This window comes from Leopardus geoffroyi, chromosome E1 (genome assembly GCF_018350155.1).
Source record: "Leopardus geoffroyi isolate Oge1 chromosome E1, O.geoffroyi_Oge1_pat1.0, whole genome shotgun sequence".
In the NCBI taxonomy this organism is placed as follows: Eukaryota; Metazoa; Chordata; class Mammalia; order Carnivora; family Felidae; genus Leopardus; species Leopardus geoffroyi.
Window position 1 is genome coordinate 26,914,681 of NC_059330.1, and position 21,211 is coordinate 26,935,891.

Consider the following 21,211-nt stretch of genomic DNA (forward strand, 5'->3'; position numbering starts at 1 on the left):
AAAATAAAGTGCAAAGAAGCTCATGATTAAGGAGCCTCAGAAAGTACAAACCACTAAACTAACTTGGGCAAAGTTGTGAATGATTTTAAATCAGGTAGCGACCAATAAAAAGACAAAGTACCACTTTTTCCACTAGATGGTCAACTCATAACATATATATGTGCACATTTATTGTCTCTTGTAGTGAGGAAAGAAAAGCCCTTGCCAAGTAAGTTCAGTGCACTTGGTATGGAATATTTAATTTCGAGACTGGAGAAAGACTATTATTTACTTGACGTCAATTTCTATAAATTAAAGGTAAGAAGCTTTCGGTTCAGAATGTAAAGGCTTTTGATCGCTGTGAGGAGATGGGGGAGATTCACGGAATACATTTAATATCATTTAAGATATATTTTGGCCAGGGCTCAAGAGGTGGGCTTTTTCGTTTCTTTTGTTTTGTTTAAACTTTTTCTTAAAAAAACTTTTCATTTTAGAACTTAGAGCGAAAATAGCAGAGTTCCTATTATACCTCATACAAGACCGTTTTTAAATCTCCCACTTCCACCGCCAAATCTCTTTCCGACTTCTTTGCTTCTCTGCTCGGATTTTGGCAGAGCCTAGTTCACACAGTGCAACTTTAGGATCGTAACGAAAACCCAGTTCACTTAAAACTTCACCGCCCAGCCACAACTCTGTCAGGGCTTAAGCTCGCCAAACCCGAAAACTCTCGCTCCGCCCCGCTCTTCTAGAGACGCCCGAGCCCCTTGCAGACGTGGCTCCTCCAACTCAGGTCCCAGGAGACGAGCGCGAAGCGGACCAAGGGGGGTGGCCTGCCTCCAGAAGGGACGCGCTCAGGACCCCACGGGACTAGCTGGGGCCGGCCTAGGGCAACCATCAACGTCAGGCCTCTCCTCCGAGGGCAGGTTCCTGAAGCCAAAATATGTTTAATCTCAAAACGTCCAGATCTCTGAGGCATGTGGCGGATTACACAGAAATACGCACATAGGTGACGGCCGCTTATTGTTTAATGCAGACGCCTGCAGGAAGTCTCCAGGCAGCACCCACTCCTCTCCACAGCCACCACCCACAGGCGGCGTCGCTGGCGCAGCCAGTCCTAGGACGCGTTGCGCGGGGGGCGGGCACGCGCGCGTGAGGACGTCCGGGGAGCGCGCGCGCCGCCGCCACCAGCGAGCTCGGTTGGGTTTGCCGGTGTGGGGTTTGAAGGTGATGGCCTTGACCGAAGGCCTCGAGGAGGGGTCTCCCGCTGTTCCCGCAGTCGCTGCCGGGACTACCGTTCACTCTTCGTCATGAGAGGTAAGACCTGGGGGAAGCGGGCCGAGGAAGCGAGGGGCCAAGGCGAATGGGCTCTGGGAGAATAAGTGAGGTACTCGAAGCTCGAACGTGGGTGGTAAACTCTGTCCTGGGGATTCCGGAAGAGTTTTGTGCGTTTATTTTTCTTACTTTTTCGTCCCCTTTCTTGCTTGTGCTTGGAGGAAAGTGGGAAGGTTCTACGTTTTTATTTATGGGAAAAGATACAGAAATTGTCCCGTCCAACGTCAGTCTTCGGAGGTTTGAGGGAATAAATAGCACCTGTGGCTTCAGAGCATCGGTGAAAAGCTTTAGTGAAAATCATTTAAAAACCACACCACCATACAGTAATTGGAAAAAAAAAAAAAAAAGTTAGACTTCAGAAAGAAATAGAATGGCATAACATATCCTGACATTAATCCTAGCTTCCTCCTATAGAAACGGCAGTCTGGGATAAGGCTCAGCGTGTCGTCTGCTGTCATTACGACTCTGGCATCTTCGAAGACTGCCACACTGGTAATTTAGGGATCCTTTCCTGCCAGTGTCCTTTTTCTTTCCCGCCTCCCAACCCCCAATGATGGTGGCATTTTTATTTTTATTTTTATTTTAAAAAATTTTTTGAATGTTTATTTTTGAGAGAGACAGAGACAGAGCGTGAGTGGGGGAGGGGCAGAGAGAGAGGGAGACACAGAATCCTAAGTAGGCTCCAGGCTCTGAGCTGTCAGCACAGAGCCCGACGCGGGGCTCGAACTCACGAGCCATGAGATCATGACCTGAGCCAAAGTTGGACGCTCAACCGACTGAGCCACCCAGGCGCCCCAATGGTGGCATTTTTAATGGGCAGACTACATAATGATCTTTACACAGACTAAAGAGTTACCTACCTGGCAATTACTTAGCGACTCCCCAAGTGTCCCAAATTTAAAGGTGTTTGGGTAGCATTCTTTTCGGGGGGAAGATAATACTTTTGGTATTAATCATTAGAAATCTTTTCAGCCTTGGGAAAGCTATTTCAGCATAAACCGAAATCTGTAGGTCACTTAAGTGAAATGTTTATTATTAGTTCTCCATGATGATACTTAAAAAAAATTATTTTTTAATGTTTATTTTTGAAAGCGAGAGAGAGAGAGAGAGTGAGAGAGAGCATACGAGCAGCGGAGGGGCAGAGAGAGGAAGACACAAAATCCAAAAAAGGCTCCAGGCTCTGAGCTGTCAGCACAGAGCCCAACACAGGGCTTGAACTCACGAACCCATGAGATCATGACCTGAGCTGAAGTCCAACGCTCAACTGACTGAGCCACCCAGGCGCCCCATCCATGATGATACTTTAAAAGGCATTAAGATTTAATGTTTTTTTTCTCCTTAGCCTTTCAAAGCATTAAAAAATACTGTTTACTCTTAGGAAATGTAGAATCTCCACCAGAGATGAAACTGCTCCAGTTGGGCAGAGTAAATGTCCTGAAGTATCCAAGTATGAATGAGTATTAGTACATTATTAACATCTGCTGGGCACCCATACTTTGACTATTTTGCTGTTTCCTTCTGTCATTAGAGAAGGGGGCATCTGAAGCTCAATTTTGTTTGTAGCAGATGTTCCCTAAAAAATAGTTTGAGTACTGCAGCAGAGCCTTGACATTAAGGGAAGAGGGATGTCTAGTTAAAAGTGATAGACAACCTGAAGATAATTCATCTACTGGGACTATTGGCCTGTCCTGTAGTGAATAAAGGATTCCTACTGAACAATATATTGCCTGTATTTAATTGTTCACTTAGAATATTTTCTGATTTTTTATTTTTAGGAGACCAAGCCCTGAAGCAAAGAAATCTGGATCACAGAAAAACTATTCAAGGGTCATGCAAGCCAACTGTAGCCAACTGCACAGCCCTCCAGGAGCTGCAGGCAGTGAGGATGCCTCAGCTTCCCAATGTGTTCATACAAGATTGACAGGAGAAGGTTCTTGTCTTCATTCTGGAGATGTTCATATCCAGATAAACTCCATACCTAAAGAATGTGCTGAAAATCCAAGCTCCAGAAATATAAGGTCAAGTGTCCATAGCTGTACTCATGGATGTATACATAGTCGCTTACGGAGTCACTCCCACAATGAAGCAAGGCAGTCTGATGATACTGCCACAGAGTCTGGAGATCATGGTAGTAGCTCTTTCTCAGAATTCCGATATCTCTTCAAGTGGTTGCACAAAAGTCTTCCATATATTTTGATTCTGGGTGTCAAACTTGTTATGCAGCATATAACAGGTAGGGTGTAATAAAACATTGCATTGTTTCATTGCAAAATTCAGTTAATTTTATTTCCTTATTGGTAATCTCCTTGAACCTCTGTATTTTGTTAGCTTTGAAAATTGTATGTTTCCTGTAAATTCATGTTATTGTGTTAACTCTTGGATTTTTTTTTCTTTCAATTAACTGGAACTTATTTCCTAACAGGAATTTCTCTTGGAATTGGGCTGCTTACAACTTTTATGTATGCAAACAAAAGCATTGTAAATCAGGTTTTTCTAAGAGTAAGTATAACAAGTAACTTAAAAAAACATTAAATGTTTCTCTCTGTACATTTATTATATACTCACTTTTGAGAGAAATAGGAATTAAGATCATTTTCTTGACAAACATGTTATAGCATCCATGATATATTAAATTTTGTTATCTAAATGATCTGTCCTGATGATAAATTATTTCACCTTATTTTCTTTGTATGTTGAGTCCCTGATAGAAAAACTAGATAAGATTAAAAGGTTTAGAATGCACGATTTGATCTGATTTGTTAAGTGCCTTCATATTTTGAGTAAATTTTACCATCATTAAAAACTTCAACCTGTTGCCCTAGAAGATCTAAAATAGTTCAATAAAATGTACAGGTATCGAACTATTAGGGCTCCCTTTTTTAAAGAAAATTAAGCCCAAGAAGTTTTCTCATAATATAAATTATAAACTATTAGTCATATAAGTTACCGGAAAAAATAGGATTAGTTTATAAAATTTCACCTTCAAGCAACTTTAAAGGGCTGTATCTGTGTAAGGATCAGCATTCTGACCTGGATATTTGTAGTTAGAATCTACCAAACCATAAAAATTTAATTCGGGGTTTAAATTAAACTAGTAATTAAGACAATTTTAAAAGTGAGATTAATAGCAAATTACCTTGTTAAAATATTACTGAATTGAAAATTTTTAGTTATTTTTATAAGTCCTGACAACCTAGCATTTTTTAAAGTTCGGTTTTGTCAGGGAGGCAAAAATAGGGAGTAGAGGTAAAGTTTGTACTTGGATGGTTCTTTTATGTCATTTTGTAGATTTGGCTTCTTTGAAACCTGGGTAATGTGAGTATTGTTTTTACATAGTGAAGAAAACTGTAATTTAAAAATTTGTTTAAATATTCTGTTTTGTTCACTGAAGATTCATAGAGTGCAATGATGTACAATTTAACTATATTTTTATTAAGATTAATCTACTAAAATGTTCTAAGTTCACAAATTAGTCATTAAAGTAAAATAGTTAAATGATATTTATAACTCTGGCATAATTCATAATAACAAATTATAAAATTGTTTATTTTTCAGGAAAGGTGCTCCAAGATTCAGTGTGCTTGGTTACTGGTATTCTTAGCAGGATCTTCTGTTCTTTTATATTACACTTTTCATTCTCAGTCACTTTATTACAGGTAATTTGAGGTACAAATACACAATCATATTTTTTATGTAAAAATTTATTCCATAGCACTTTGTATATATCTTAACTTACACATACTTATTGTTAGAGTTCAATTTTTACCGGTCCCTCTCCTTCCAAGATAATAGCTCTAAGTGACTTACTCAGATTTGTATACTAAGTGCCTTGGCTCATAGCAGGTAGTCACTATTTTGGTTTTTGATACTTAAATTTTTACTTATATAATCAGTGGTTTTAAACACCGTTAGGTGTTGGTGGCGGTCTTTTTAAATTTTTATTTATTTTTGACAAAATTGTATGTATTCAGGATGTAAACATGTTTTGACATATATATGCATTGTGAAATGATTATCACAATCAAGCTAATTAACATGTCTGTCACTTCTCTTAGTTACTTGTGTGTGTGGGGGGGTGGGTAAGAACACATGATCTTTGTTTCTAGAAGCAAGAAGACTTACTAAAGGATAGTTGTTAAGTTTCCAGGTCAGATGGAAGTGTTCTTAATTTTTAGCTTTAATCCGATGATTAGAAGTCCTGGTTTTAGCAGAGTTGGGAGAGATGGGACAAATCTAGGAAATAGTGTATAGAGGGAACCAATACCACTCAAATTGGATTGGGTGTGTTGATGGGAGGTAAGAATCCAGGATGACCCCTGGGATTTAGTTTTAGCAACTGGCTGGGTGGTGGTTCATTTATGGGCTAGGAAACACTGGAAAGAGAACTGATTTTGAGGGGAAGATCAGTTTTGCTTTGAACATGTAAAGTTTGAGAGGCCATGTAGAACTCTTAAAGTGATTGTAGCTATATGTCATGAGCTCATTGTCAAAGTTAGGGCTTTAAATTTTGGTGGTATCCAGCATATGGTTGATAGACCTAAAAACCATGGAATTCACCAAGACTAATAAGGGAAAGAAAGTGTAGACAGAGGAGAGGGCCCAGGACTGGACATTAATCAGAGGAGGAGCAGCAAAGGATATTTAAGGAACCATCAGTTACATAATGAGAATAACTAGGAAAGTGTGATGTTAGAAGTCTAAGAAGAAAATAATTCAGGGAGGGAAGATGGAAAACGAGAAGTGACCTTTGAGTTTAGCAAGACAGAAGGAATTGGTGATCTTGACAAAAGCAATTCAGTGGAAAGGAGATGGAACCCTGATTGGAACTGGTTGAGAAGAGAATGGTGGACATCTAGTATTTAGTGAATTCTTTAGATTACAGGGTAGCTTTCCAGCGATGACATGCTAGAAAGACTGTTCTTTTTCTTTATTCTATGGAGGAAAGATTTGAAATTCAAACATTTGAAAAGTCCCTTTAAGCAAAATGATCTTCCATTTTATTTACATGAACTCTAACATCTTGCCAAACTCACATTTTTTACATATCAAAGTAAAATACTTGGTAGCAAATTTAAAACCCCTATCAAAACTTGACCTTTGTATATTGTTTTGGTAAGTTTTGATGTTTTTCTCTTGGTAGCTTAATTTTTTTAAATCCTACTTTGGACCATTCAAGCTTCTGGGAAGTACTTTGGATTGTTGGAATTACAGACTTCATTCTGAAATTCCTCTTCATGGGCTTAAAATGCCTTATTTTGTTGATGCCTTCTTTCATCATGCCTTTTAAATCCAAGGTAAGAAACATGTTTTATTGCAACAATATTAGCAAACCACATTAATACTATTTAATCTTTGTTGAAATGACTCTTTTATAACTTTTCGGTTTTCTAAATAACCTAATTTTAATTATCTGTATTACCTTAGACTAGAGATCATTTGTTTAAAGACCTGAATTTAAATAATCTATTCCAAATTCTGTAAAATCAGAATTACATTGCTTCAGAATAATCCTCACATCACATATAGAAAAATACTATTTAGATTTGTACTTCTATTCTCCTCCAGGGCTTTATCAATTAGTTATTTATAACTGACTACAGGCAGTTTTTCATGTGTTTTTTCTCATATTCAGTAAAAATTTTATAATTGAGTTGTGCTATATACTCATGATGATCTCAATCCAATATGAAATATTTGTGCTATGTAAGTAGCTTATATAGCCCTGTTTTCTTTTTCCTTTCTTTTTAGGGTTACTGGTATATGCTTTTCGAAGAATTATGTCAGTATTACCGAACTTTTGTTCCCATACCAGTTTGGTTTCGTTACTTTATAAGCTATGGGGAGTTTGGTAATGTGACTAGACGGAGTCTTGGGATATTGCTGGCTTTACTCTACCTCATACTAAAAGTAGGTAATGTTATAAATCTTGTCATTGTATTATTCATATGATGATGACAGATTTTACATACTACTGCTTTTCCCCTTGACTGTTTTATAGTTTATATCACTAGTTTGAAGTAATGACAGGTTCTGTATCTGTTTAGAAATGGAAAAATGGAATATATGTCTTTATCTTATCATCTAGTGGTTCTTACATTTAATTGGGACAGTGGAGCTCCAGATAGCATGGGTAGAATAGAACATATTCATCCCCAACAGTAGCATCTGTCATACACAAAAATACTATCCTCCTCCCCTCAAATTAATATGAAACTTTTAAAAAGCTACTTTAAAAGTGCCTGGTCTTTGACAGTTATATTTGTCTTAACTAAATTGTAACTCTATTCAAATGTACTTCATTTTGGTCAAGAGTTGACTGAAATCTATAAAAGGGATGGGAGGATGGGCAAATGGGTGGAGAGGAGTGGAAGATAAAAACTTGGCTGAAATCAGTAAATGGAGTAAAATATTCCATAATTGGACTTTACATATATTTACAGTGAAGTGAATACGCAATGAGCATTACGTTAATACCAGTATTTGATATGATGGGATTTGAGCTTTAATCTCTGGGTTTTTAAAAAAAAATTTTTAAATGTATATGTATAGATTAAAAAAAATTTTTTTAACATTTATTTATTTTTGAGAGACAGAACATGAGTGGGGGAGGGGCAGAGAGAGAGACACACACACAGAATCCAAAGCAGGCTCCAGGCTCAAGCTGTCAGCACAGAGCCCCGCGTGGGGCTCTGACTCAAGAACCATGAGATCATGACCTGAGCCAAAGTCAGACACTCAACCAACTGAGCCACCCAGGCGCCTTTTAATGTATATTTTTGAGAGAGAGAGAGAGAGAGAGAGAGAGCATGCGCATGAGAAGAGGGGAGAGGCAGAGAGGGAGGGAGACACAGAATCAGAAGAAGGCTCCAGGCTCTGAGGTGTCAGCACAGAGTCTGATGGGGAGCTTGAAGCCATGAACCTCCAGATCGTGGACTGAGCCAAAGTCAGGCGTTTAACTGACCAAGCCACCCTGGCACCCCTTTAGGTTTAACAGATAGGGCTCTTTGAATTCAGGAATTCTTACTTCCTCTTTCAGCTTTTGGACTTTTTTGGACATCTGAGAACTTTCCGACGGGTTTTGCAAATATTTTTTACACGACCAGTAAGTACTTTTTATCAGTTAAAAACACTTTTTACCTTTCTTCTTCTTCTTCTTTTTTTTTTTTAAGGTTTATTTATTTTTGAGTGAAAGAGTGCAAGTGGGGCAGGGGCAGAGAGAGAGGGGGAACAGAGGATCTGAACTAGGCTCTGGACTAACAAGAGCAAGCCTGATACGCACCTCGAACTCACGAACCATGAGATCATGACCTGAGCCAAAGTCGAACTGAAGTTAACTGCTCAACTGAGCCACCCAGGCGCCCCTACCTTTCTTCATTATAAAAATGTTTTAGTTCATAAATTTTACAAGTATGGATTTCATGGGGCACTTGGCGGGCTCAGTTTGTAGAGCATGTGACTCTTGATCTTAGTTCTTGAGTTCAAGCTCCACGTTGGGTGTAGAGCTTACTTTAAAAAAAAAAAAAAGGTGTGGATTTCATAATTACATGCTTTTTTAGTACTCTGGCACATGGGGCTATAATCAGTTCCTTTTTTTTTTTTTTAATGCTTATTTTGAGAGAGGGAGGGAGGGAGGGAGGGAGAGAGAGAGAGAGAGAGAGAGAGAAAACGTGTGCATATGGGGAAGGGACAGAGAGAGCATCCCAAGTAGTTCTGTGCTATCAGCATAGAGCCTGATGCCAGGCTTGATCTCCTGAACCCTGAGATCATGACCTGAGCCTAATTAAGAGCCGGATGCTTAACTGACTGAGCCATCCAGACACCCTTCTATGACTTGCATGTTGACAACTACCTTATAGTTGATGCAGTGCCTATATTTTCGAATATGCCTCTTGCCCTTCAAATGACTTGATGTAAGGATTTATATACATTCCCATAAAAATCTTGTCATGATTTTTTGTTCCTCTTCCTTTTTAAAAAATTCACAAGTGGTGGGTTTGTGTACTTCCATTAAGTTCTTATTCAGCTCCTGTAAGAGTACTCATTGTTAATTTGAGAAAAACTCATTACCAAAAATATCCCTTGAAATTTTCTTACTGAAAAAATTTCCCCACCAGTAGTCAATTCTGTATGCACAAGTTCTCAAGTAAGTTCTCATTTAACAGTAAGTTGAGACTCCAATGTCAACTATAAACTTGATTATTACGTGATTCCACTGATGTTGCAAATTGCAGAGAGAGGCTCATTTGCTATGTAGTAGTCTCAAAGATTCTCAGTACTTATATGTGGACACTCTTTGGCTAGATAGAACTAGTAATGTTTTTCATTTTTAAAGTGAGCTCACAACTCCAAGATCAAGAGTTGCATGTTCAACCAGCTAAGCCAGCGAGGTGCCCCTAGAGCTAGTAATTTAATAACAAGTTTTGCTGCATCCTATTCAGACTTCTCTCTTTAGACAAGATATAATAAAATTGAGAATTCCATTTTGATGGAGTTTATTCAATTGATTATAGGAGTACCAGCCATTTTACTATAATTTAGTAACGCTTGTGCTAAAATACTTTGATATTCTTTCTCTGTAAGGCATAAAGAGAAATCATAGTCATTGATACTCTTTGATTTATTCTTGAGTCTCTCAGGAATACACATATACACATGTTCCTTAACTTTGCCAGAGAAATGGCAATCACCATTAAGAGGAGTCTTCACCTGAAGGGAGTCTGCAAAATCCCAGACAGGAGTGCTGTTTTGTTTTTAAGTTTATTTATTTTTGAGAGAGCGAGCAGGGGAGGGGCAGAGAAAGAGGGAGAGAGAGAATATCAAGCCGGCTCTGCACTGTCAGCACAGAGCCTCATGTGGGGCTCGACCTCCATGAGATCATGACATGAGCCGAAACCGAGAGTCAGACACTCAACTGACTGAGCCACCCAGGTGCCCGAGGAGTGCTGTTTTAAAAGCTGTCAGCTTCTGTGTCTGCAGTGTACTCTGCTAAATGACATTTTAATGAAGGTAAATTGGCACCAGGAACATCACCAGACCCAAAACAGAAATCTTACTTTTAAATATTTTTATCCTTTGAGTTTTAGTTTGATTTTGTTAACTCTCAGTATTTAGTGAAAGAAGTTTAGATCCTAGCTTTAGGTTGTTGAGTCAAGTCATGCTTTGCTCTCATTACCGTAACTGAACTTGGGTGTACTTACTTCTCTTCAGCCACCCTTTCCTCATTTCTACAAAAAGGTGATCTCATTTGTAAAATCTTCTCACGTCTGGTTAATGACTACATTCTATTGAATTTGGTGAGGAAGTTATTAAGATCTTAAAGAGATCAAAAACTTTTAAGGACTGTAGTAGGAGAAAAGGAAATTTAAGAAATTGTGTTAGTCTGTTAGTTTTGACAGTACAACTCTGTGACATTTTGCAATACTGGTTCTTTTGTAAAATTTTATTTTTTCCTAGTACTAAGTGTTCTCTGACTTGTGATAATTAAGGATGACAATTCAAATTATTTTTAAATTTAGTAACAGGACATGTTCAGTGGTCCCCAAAACTTCTTTACGTTCAATTCACCTAGAGAACTTTAAAATATTAGACTCCTGGGTCTTATTAGAACAGTATGTTTGGACCTATTGAGTCAATCTCCAGTGTGGAGCACAGAAATCTATTTTTAAAGCTATCTCCACACGAGTTACATTCAGGCAGCCAAGCTCTGAATGGACTCTTTTGAACCACTGCTATAGGTAATATGTGGGTTATTTGGCAATATGGGCCACATAATACATGAATGTAGACTTTATAGTAATTATATTTCAGATTGCTTAGTCTCTTAAGTCCGTTTAATTTCTAGCACTATCATGTGGGAATCCAATAAATCTAACCATCTTCCAAGATCCTATTGTGTATCTAATGAGTTCATCTTGGTGCGTGCAGTCCAAGACACACATGGTTCTGCATACGTAGTTCAGTTTTGAAATGTTTGTATCCTTCAGCAGAGTTTTCAAATGCCTAGTTCAAGGGAGATTTGAGAAATACAGCATCACCTATGTATTTGAGGAACAGGAAAGAAAGATTTGTGGATAAACAGAACTTTTTATCTTCACAGAGTTATGGAGTGGCTGCCAGCAAGAGACAGTGTGCAGATGTGGATGATATTTGTTCAGTATGTCAGGCTGAATTTCAAAAACCAGTTCTGCTCATCTGTCAGGTAAGTAGATTTGTTAAGCATACCAAATACAGCATTTCTCTGTCATATTTATGTTAGCTACAAGGAAAAATCTGCAATGTTTAGCATAAAGTAGCATTCAGGGCACATGCTAGAAATTTCTTACCTATAATCAGGGGTTTGGTAGATTAGCTAAACCTTGTTCCTTATGTTCTAATGATTTGTATGCAGAGGAGGGTATGTGGGGGAAAAATAATTCAGAGGGCAGACTGGATACGAAAATAACTTGAAAACAGGCTACTCTTAACAACTGGTTACTAGTCTTTAAGAATACCAGCATTTGTTATTGGATTGTGTAAGTCCCTTTCCTATACTTTATGGCAGTTATTCTCAAACACTTTAAGACAGGAGGTCATAATACTTGATCTTAAAGTTATTACCCACGGATAGCTTGTATCTTATTAAAAGTAGTTGAATAGTATAGTCAAAAGAACACTAGTGGCTCTACCACTAATACCGCTTTGTGTTCTTGAATGTCGTTACTTTGTTTTCTCATTTGTAAAATGAAGGGATTAGTGCTCTCCAAAATTCCTTTCAGCTCTAAAGTATGATTCTATAATGTGATGATTTTAAAATTAAAATGTTAAGTATAAAATCTAATTCTTAATTCCTTTACAGCATATATTTTGTGAAGAATGCATTACCTTATGGTTTAATCGAGAGAAAACGTGTCCACTGTGCAGAACTGTGATCTCAGACCATATAAACAAATGGAAAGATGGAGCCACTTCATCCCACCTTCAGATATACTAAGTTGTATAAACTACAAAGGCCACAAAACACTAATTTTATTTGGTTACACTGACTATTGATAAAGACATTAGAATGGGTTTTCAGGACTAGACATTAAGGAAAATGTTTCCAAATGATTTTAGACTATTATAGTAAGACTTAAGTGTGTAATCTAATTTATCAAGAGATTAAATGAAAGGACCTTATGTTTTAAAAAATATGTAAGTAATGTTCAACCTAATGAATATGGAACATTTATCCTGTCCTAATTATTTGACAGGTGGTTGCAGTGTTAAATTGTGAATGTTTTCTCATTAATGTTACCAAAATGTCAATTGGGTAACTAAAACTAGTGATTTTAGAGGAACTCAGGTATTCTTTCCTGACATTGTTTTCAGAATAAAGAATATTTTTCATAATATTTTAAGATACACATTATCTGAAAGTAGAATTTTCTTTAGCATTGACTTTTATAATTCCCATTCTAAAAATTCTTAAATTTTCATAAAATTTGTATTTTTAAATGAAAGTTCTAAATACTATTTTTTACCTGTAAACAATCAGATTTTCTAAGTGAAGATTAAATTTACTGAGGATGATATATTTTAATATTGTATTGTTCTCTGTAAGATGATCAGCAATCGAGAATAGATTATTTGAACTCATTATTTGTGGACCTCATACATACAATCCTTCTGTCAGCTTTAATGTTCATGATCTTGCTTTTTGTATAGTGCCATGAACTATCTTGAAGTAACTATTAAAATAATTGACATGAATTACAAATAGCTGGCTCCACTGATGATTTCAATAATATGACAAATAAGACCCACTCAAACTCTTACAAAAGAATTCCCCTTATAACTAATCTTCTCCAAAGAGTTTTGGAATCTTATGCTTAAGTCACTGTTACTTGGGAGATTAAAGTTTGCACTCAGAGGCTTGCACCAAAAGCTTTCGATAGTGTGGTTTATTTGCCTCTAGGTATTTGTGCAGGGTAATGGAAAAGGGAATGAGGCATTTTCTCTCTCCCCATGAAACCTTTAAGGCAGAATCAAATCTATAACAGAAGTATGAAAGGCTAGTTACATCTAGAGTATAACTTCTGCCCATTTTTTCAATTACCATTAATCAGTTTGCACACAAGGAAAAGAGTAGAAAGGAGGAGCTGGGAGGTAGAAAACAAATCTGGCAGTATTAAGACAAAGTCTGAACCAGAATATGGATTAATATAAGGATAGTAACCAACCAGCTACAGATAAAGCCACTTTCATGCCTGTATGGCCACCCAAATTGACACAAGAACATTAGAAAGCCTGTAACTATTTTTCCTATAGGTAAATACTGCCAGGTTATAAGTACAACTGTTTCTATTCAGTGATGACATATTTAAACCTATTACCTAATTTGAGAACAGTTGCAAATATTGAAACAAGCTTATGTGGCCTTAAATCACCTTCTTGACTGTGGTGAGCCAACAGTTATTTAGGTATACAGTAGGAGATAGGTGAGAAAGACAATTTGAGATTAGAATTTGGGTGCGAAAGATAGGTGTGTTGAATTCCTATCATGAACACAAGAATAACATCTTACTACATGGGTTATTTCAACCCTATTAAAATACCTACTCTTCTTACTCTGTGGCTATATGGATAGCTTTGTTTCTTAAGATGATTTAATAAAAAGGAGGTCCATGATAGGCAGATGGATTTTTGTTCTTAATTAACAAGAAAGCAGTTCATATGAATTTAAAAGGGGGGGAAATGTAATAGGAGAGCTATGCCATCTACCAATAACACTGATGAACTGGAAGCATTTCTCTACTTAAACTCTTTCACCTCAAAAATGGGAATAGGGATTCAAAAACCCAGTTATTCTGTGAACTCAGATCACACCCTCTTAAAGATCATTTTATCAGCATTAAGAGCTGCAACTCTATGGGGCACCAGGGTGGTTCAGTCCGACTCTTGGTTTCAGTGCAGGTCATGACCTCACAGTTGGTGAATTTGAGCCCTGTGTCAAGCTCTGCACTGACTGCCTGGGATTCTCTCCCCCTTTTTTCTGTCCCTCCCCTGCTCACATTCTCTCCAAAAAAAAAAAAAAAAAAAGGAGCTGCAACTATGTTTAATAAAAAAGTCAGTTTGAGAACTTATATAGAGAAATCATCCAAGTGTGATAGAATTGCCTCAAATAAGTGGCTTATACAAAACACCCATCTTACACTAGATATGTTGAGACATTAGTTAACATGACATTATGTAGCACATACACACCCAATAATCAAATGTAGTTGACAAGTGTGGCTGAACAAACTTGTTAGGACAAGAAAGTCTTCCTAGTGTATCTGTAATGAAACTAGTTTCACATAATTTTTCACATGAGCTTTTTTTTTAAGCAACCAATTCAACTATTGGACAGAACTTGGAAATTACAAGTGTGTAACATCTAATATATATTAGTACCAAAACTTGTTATATATTTAAGTAGCTTCAATTTCTCAGCAGAAAGTTTTTACAACTGTTAGTCCTCATATATATAAGTAGTTTACTAAATATGAGAACCTGAACGTATCTGGTATATTAATGAAAATAATTATTGAAACCATTTGTGCACCTGATAGTTATTTCTTCCTATCTTAGGATTAAAAAAAAAAAATCACTTCTATTTTATGTTCATTCAAATTTGCATTTAATTTCTATTTACATTCATTCAATCCGAAATCAAATACTTAATACAGTAAACTAAATACAAGATGAAAAGCAGAAAAATGTGTTACCCTCATAGCACTCCTAATAAGGCAGCTTAATATTTACTCTGATAGATGCAAAGCCAACTTGGGACAGGAATAAAATAATTAAAGAACACAGATGAACCCATTTTTCAGATGTTACTTCAAATAATCCACTGAAATAACATTTGTGCTGTAGTGATAAATTAAGAATCACACACAAAAGTTTTATATCAATCAGTAACAGACCACAGGTCACGGTGTGACAAATACTTTTATGATTATCTTGTCCAGCTTGCTAGTGTCTACTCCTATGAAAAAGGGTAGATGTTTGGATACTGATGTTTTTGAGAAATTAACCATTTTCAAAGCCTCAAAATCCATTCTTCATAAATTCAACATTTCTCATGGGAATATTCTTAGATCTAACCCTTGTAGACTAGGAACCACATGACTGACTAACCAAAATAGGTCCTACATTAAATATAAAATCGAAGGCTCAGGGCGCCTGGGTGGCCCAGTTGGTTAAGCATCCGACTTCAGTTCAGGTCATGATCTCACAGTTTGTGAGTTTGAGCCCTGCTCAGTTTGTGAGCTCAAAGCCTGGAGCCTGCTTCAGATTCTGTGTCTCCCTCTCTCTCTGCCCCTGCCCCACTCGCACTCTCTCTCTCTCCCTCAAAAATAAACATTAAAAAAAAAATCTTTCTTTAAAATAAAATTGAAGGCTCAGTATATTGATACTATCGAAGATGCGTATTGCTTATAATCATTTATTAAAGAATGTTGAATTTATGGAGTATCATACATGCATTCTTACCTCCCACCCCCCCAATTATCTTCTATCTCAAAAAATAGTATGGAAAAAAGTCTCCTTGAAGGATTCAAATTACGTGAGACCATAAAGGGGAAAAAGAAATAATATAATTTTCCAAAATATCTGGTTCAAGTTCAATAATTCTTTACATTGTTAATCACAGCTGGTTTATAAATCCCAGTTTATTCTGTAATGCTACAAACCTTATAAAATCAAAATTAGTAGAGTTCAGTTCTCAGTGATTATATTTTAATTAAAAAACAACATGTATAAAGTAAAAAAATATCCTGTAATAGCTGGTTTTAAAGAAAATAATCGAGTGATGAAAGGAAAGCACTTAATCTCTTTTATACACTTACCTGGAATAATCATAAAGAATCCTCTTAGAAACTTAAGACTAATAATATTGACATCATACATTTTGAACTATGCTTGGATTTTTACAAATAAATATAGGGTAAGCCATATTGCATAGGTGTGTGCTTTCTGTCTGTGACACTAAAAGTGGCACTTGACATGTTTCACAGTCAGAGTAGGGATATCCATTTATGAAACAATGTTTCAGTGAACTTGCCTCAGCACAGGAAATTAATTTCACTCAATATTAAGTCTGAAAACTATTTGTATGGATGGTAAATATGTAATTAATGCATTTTATGCAGAAAATTTGCGGTGTGTGCCACTACTGCTGGCAGTGCTAATTATGAAAATAGTTTAACTATGGGGTGGTTATATAGCCAGCCAATCACAGTGCAAATGTTACTAGCAAATAGGACTGAGGAGGAATATTTTAGTGTAAAAATTTTGCTGGAATTTGGTTAGGCAGTCAACACTACAGTTAGTAAACACATTTGAAAACAAGTATCAGAGTAGCACAAGTCATTTACAGTCTGAAAGAAAGTCTATGCTTATCACCATAGTTTTTGGGTTCTGTTTTTTCAGACATCAACTGTCATAGAACAAAGCTCTGCACATTAAGTACAATTTCTGCCCTTATAATTTATTGTAGCTTCTAATTTACTAGCTACAGTTACAAAGTTCTCAGTAGGCTGCTGCAATAAGGGAGGAGGAGGTCTAGAGGAAGTGATAAAATAAAAAAAAATAATAAAAAAGTAAAAGGCTTTCTGTCCAAAGATGAACTGTTACCAATTTCTTCATTTATTGCCAAAATTGAAAAGGTATATTTCCAATCACTTTTCGTGGTTCTATTTTGCTCAGTGTCATAGGATTTCATCTCATCTCACTTGAATTGCCATTTAAATAAGCAAAGCTTTCCTCTTTTCTGACTGAATTCAACATGCATAAAGAATCTTATGGCTTGGATCCTATGGCTCAAAAAGGTTTGAAGAACATAGCAAGCAGCAACTATTTAAAAAAAGTATAGGGTTGCAAAATATTACAAATTGACTTTGCACACTCAGAAGACATTATAACAAAAGGAGGTGATAAGACTCAACTGCATGATCAACTATTATACCAGTATGCACTGAAATGTATTTTTATAAAGCTCTGCAGATATTAAACCCTTTCACCAGCTAAAGTCATGGAAATGCGCTCTTTAAGGCAGGAAGTATTTAAGAAAGGTAAAGTTACCTTTATTTTTATTCTTTGTACCTGTATATCACTTATGTAGATTTTGTTACAATTTCAAAAACATAATGTCTTGTTCACATGTTTCCTAAATTAAACCACTAAGTTTTCTTATTCACTGTGGAAGACATTCATCAAAAGGCCATCAAATGTTTTTACAATCAAAAAATGTAGCCCCAGTATAGAAGAAACTCTTTTTCCTTTTGAAACTGCTGAGGAAAAAAATGTAAGGAAGGTAGACAGCAAAAACAGTTAAAAGTAAAACTTAAAATCTTAACAATTTGCTGTAAAGAGATTAGACATAGAGAGTGGAACATGATAACACCCTCTTCCCCTGGATCTCCCTCTCTCCCTCACTTTACTGCCCTCAGTATGTATTTTATCCTCTTTTCCATTCTTCTTCAGCCATAGGCTGAAAATATTTGGCGTCTTGAACCAAATACTGGTATAAGAACAGGGGGCGATATTTTTCCAGTGCAATGCAGGCCCAGGTCAAGGATGCAATGTAGGACATACAAATTATGCCCATTCCAAAGCTTCCAGTTAAGCTTAGCACATAGCAGTACTGCAAGTAGAAATGATTAAATAGATTTTTTTTTTCCTAGTATTACAGACAGGTATTGCAGCTGGGTTACTGAAAATAAACCCCATGTCCACCCCAATCCCTCAAAATAGCCACAGCTGTGGTTAACAATGATTCATTTGCATTTTTATTGTTTCACCAAGAGAAGAAACAGAAGTTGTCTGGCTTTCTTCACACCAACCAATAATTTTGCATTTTAAAGTTGGGATGTTTTCCATAATGAGCTGAATCAAAAATCTATTTGAAAAATATATATTTATATAAAAAAAAGATTCAGGTTGTTTGCACGTAAAACATCAACTGTTAAGTTTCTTTTGTCTTTGATTCCATGTTGCTGGAAAAGTTTGAACAAGCTTGCATGCTAATTTGTCCTTAGTTGCAAGTATTACAGGCAATTTCATACTTTGCCTAATGAAAGGATAACCCTTCTTCGACACAATCAGAACTCAACAGTGATTCAGAAGCAACATCCTACCCTTAATACTGTCAGTTTTGAGCCATCAACATGAAAATCCTTGATAAGGTTGAGAAGATGTCGCTAGGAATCAATTGATGTGCCTAAGAGTTCCACAATACTATTATGCTTAAGTTTTTTTGTTTTTTTTTTTTGCACCATTGATTGATTTTTTTAAAATCCATGTTTATTTTTCCTCTGTCCAAAGTGTTCAATGTAATGACACTGACTCTTCAAGACTGTCATTTTGAGCTTTCTTGTTTCACTTTACAGGATGCTCACATATCCCTTCCTCACCTGTTTTTGCCTTAAATTCATTAAAATCATTGCTCTGTCATAGATTCATACGTAGGTGCTCTGGTCGTTTGGAGATCATGGGGAAAGCTTGTTTTTTGTATGGCCCAGAGTTCGGCTGTCGTATGGGAAGTGGTGCTGAAGCTTCCCCACTCATCGTCACATCCATCTGCTCTACTCCACTTGTTTCCATTGGATATTCCACAGGTGTCTGAGGATTTGCCGTGCTGGCTGAAGCACCTCTTCCCCAGAAATCCCCAGGAGAAAATTTGACTGGGCTTTAAGACAAGGAAGAGCTATCATTCATTTATCTCAAGGATTATCTCAACAGGAAATATTTCCCTTACATTTAAAGGGATGACACTTATTTTCATTCAATTTTATTTTTGTGTGAATTAGTACAAAGGCTAAATTTGAGCCATTGCTCCTCTAGACTAACTGCTAGAATTTCCTAACTGGTCTCTTTATCTCTGTACCTGCCTCTGTAAAATACTCAATGATACTTCTTATTTTTTTTAAAAGTCATTGTACTTCCCTACTTAAAACAGCTTCCCACTGCATTTAAGATAAATGTATTTAAGACAAACTCACATGTCAGGAATGTTGACCACCCTTTCATTATGAAGACCAAGATTTTTCCTCCCTTGGGGCTTTTGCATGGGCTGTTGCTGTACCTGTAACACCCTTGTACTTCTATTTTTTGTATGGGTGGCTTTTTCTCTTCATTCTTAGATGTTACTTCACCTGAGAGACCTTTCTCTGACGACCATGAATAGGAGCCCCCTTGTTATTATTCTCTGCTCTCTACCACCACACTCTATTTTTCTTCAAATAGTACTTGAACACTACTTGTGCTTACATATTTTTTGTATTTCCTTCTTTAGTTATTGTGACTCTCTTCTCACTCAATTGTAAGCTTCATCAGAACAAGGACAATTCCTATGTTAATCATGTGTCCCCAGCATGTAGCACAGCCCCTGGCACACAATAAATGTTGAATGAATGGGTAAAGAAGACATTTGCCAATACAGTAGCTTACTTTCTTTCACAGGAGGGAAGGTAAACTATATAGCATTCAATATACGAAGATGTAGATGCTGTTCTTATGTTAGCCAAATAGAGTATGACACCTCTTTTGTTTATGTAACTTGGCACACATTTAAGTGATGCTCTTCTAGGTTAAAAAAAAAAAAAGAAAGAAAAGAAAAGAAAGAAAGAAAGACAGTGAGAACAACAAACTCTGAATACCTGACAGGTGTTCGCGGGCTGCCAATAAATCTTCGAGGTGATCGGATTTTTGGTTCAAAGGAAAATTTTTCTTTCACACTTTCAAGTACAGATGGAGCAACATATGTAAAACCCTGAAAGACAGAAAAAGTAGACTACAGAATGGCATTTTGTTATATAAATCAAGAAAATGTAGTTTCAGTCTCTGACACACCAAAACAACAATGCACACCTAAAACCACTGCTCTGTATACACCCGTCTCCCCAGTCTCATTTCACATCTGTTAGCTTCTTTCCAACCATTTCTTGAGGCACAGACCTCAAGAAGGCAGAATTTAATTGAGCCTCGTATGCCAGCAAAGAATATTCTACTCTACTGAAAGGAGTAGAACAAAACAGGAAATTGTAGGCTCCACATTAAGATATTAAATATGATATATGCAAAGAAAATTCTAGGGTTTCTAGCCACATGCACATAAGCAACTAAGATTATCACTCCCCAGTTTCTCATTATTAGGACAAAGTAAAAATACAATTCTTTAAATTGGCATGTGTGACCTTCTGATTTTATACCAATGACTGGATAGATTTGATATTTTCATGATTAAAAAAAAAACTAAATTTTTTTAATTCGCAATTATTCAGTTTTGCTAGCTTTAGTTCTTTCTTGGACCTTGCTATTAGGCCACACCAGTTGTCCTTTCTCTTGCTGCCAATGTCCTATCAATTCCTATCAATCAGTCCTCCATCTATCTTCCCTTTTACTTATTATTCCAGTCATCTATATATAGGCATATGAATTTATAGTAAAACGACTCAACAAGGCTCTGGGTGAAGTCCTAAAGAGTGAGGTACATTCTCTAGTGCATATACTTTGTGACAGGTACATGTGGACTTCAGAAGCCATTTCCCCACATAGTCTAGTGAACTAAAGCCATAACTACCAAGAGGACCAGGCTGTACCTTGATCATCTTTGAATTTCCTTTAATTCTGTGAGAGGAATTTAAATAATTATTAAACTGAAGTTGTTATAACCACAATCCCCAAGTAAGTAGGATGTTACTGATTTTTATTAATTTCTTTTTTTTTTTTTTTTTTTTTTTTTCAACGTTTATTTATTTTTGGGACAGAGAGAGACAGAGCATGAACGGGGGAGGGGCAGACAGAGAGGGAGACACAGAATTGGAAACAGGCTCCAGGCTCTGAGCCATCAGCCCAGAGCCCGACGCGGGGCTCGAACTCACGGACCGCGAGATCGTGA

At 36.7% G+C, this 21,211-nt stretch overlaps 2 protein-coding genes across 12 annotated transcripts in view; one reads left to right on the forward strand and one right to left on the reverse strand.

The window, feature by feature from the left end:
- RPS6KB1 (ribosomal protein S6 kinase B1) overlaps positions 1 to 21,211 on the reverse strand; it is an 80,072-nt gene that overhangs the window by 22,289 nt on the left and 36,572 nt on the right. For 4 of the 8 annotated variants that reach the window (XM_045490635.1, XM_045490633.1, XM_045490632.1 and 1 more), the window contains exon 14: positions 19,971 to 20,083. In XM_045490635.1, the coding sequence (XP_045346591.1) occupies positions 19,971 to 20,083 (113 nt within the window). Of the gene's footprint in view, positions 1 to 16,938; positions 19,019 to 19,970; positions 20,084 to 21,211 lie in introns of those variants that run through there. The other 4 variants (XM_045490629.1, XM_045490630.1, XM_045490631.1 and 1 more) reach the window with 2 other exon arrangements.
- On the forward strand, positions 1,134 to 13,045 carry RNFT1 (ring finger protein, transmembrane 1). Of its 4 annotated transcripts, none has more exons than XM_045490649.1 (9): positions 1,137 to 1,293; positions 3,087 to 3,439; positions 3,734 to 3,810; positions 4,867 to 4,967; positions 6,452 to 6,605; positions 7,060 to 7,218; positions 8,348 to 8,413; positions 11,408 to 11,509; positions 12,146 to 13,045. In XM_045490649.1, exons 2-9 carry the CDS (start codon positions 3,142 to 3,144, stop codon positions 12,278 to 12,280), a joined length of 1,092 nt encoding a protein of 363 aa, XP_045346605.1. In that variant the 5' UTR covers positions 1,137 to 1,293; positions 3,087 to 3,141; the 3' UTR covers positions 12,281 to 13,045. The 4 variants fall into 4 exon arrangements, with proteins under 4 accessions (XP_045346606.1, XP_045346605.1, XP_045346602.1 ...); XM_045490646.1 differs by having other exon boundaries at positions 1,138 to 1,293; positions 3,087 to 3,544; XM_045490648.1 differs by lacking the exon at positions 1,137 to 1,293 and adding an exon at positions 2,511 to 2,621 and having other exon boundaries at positions 3,087 to 3,544.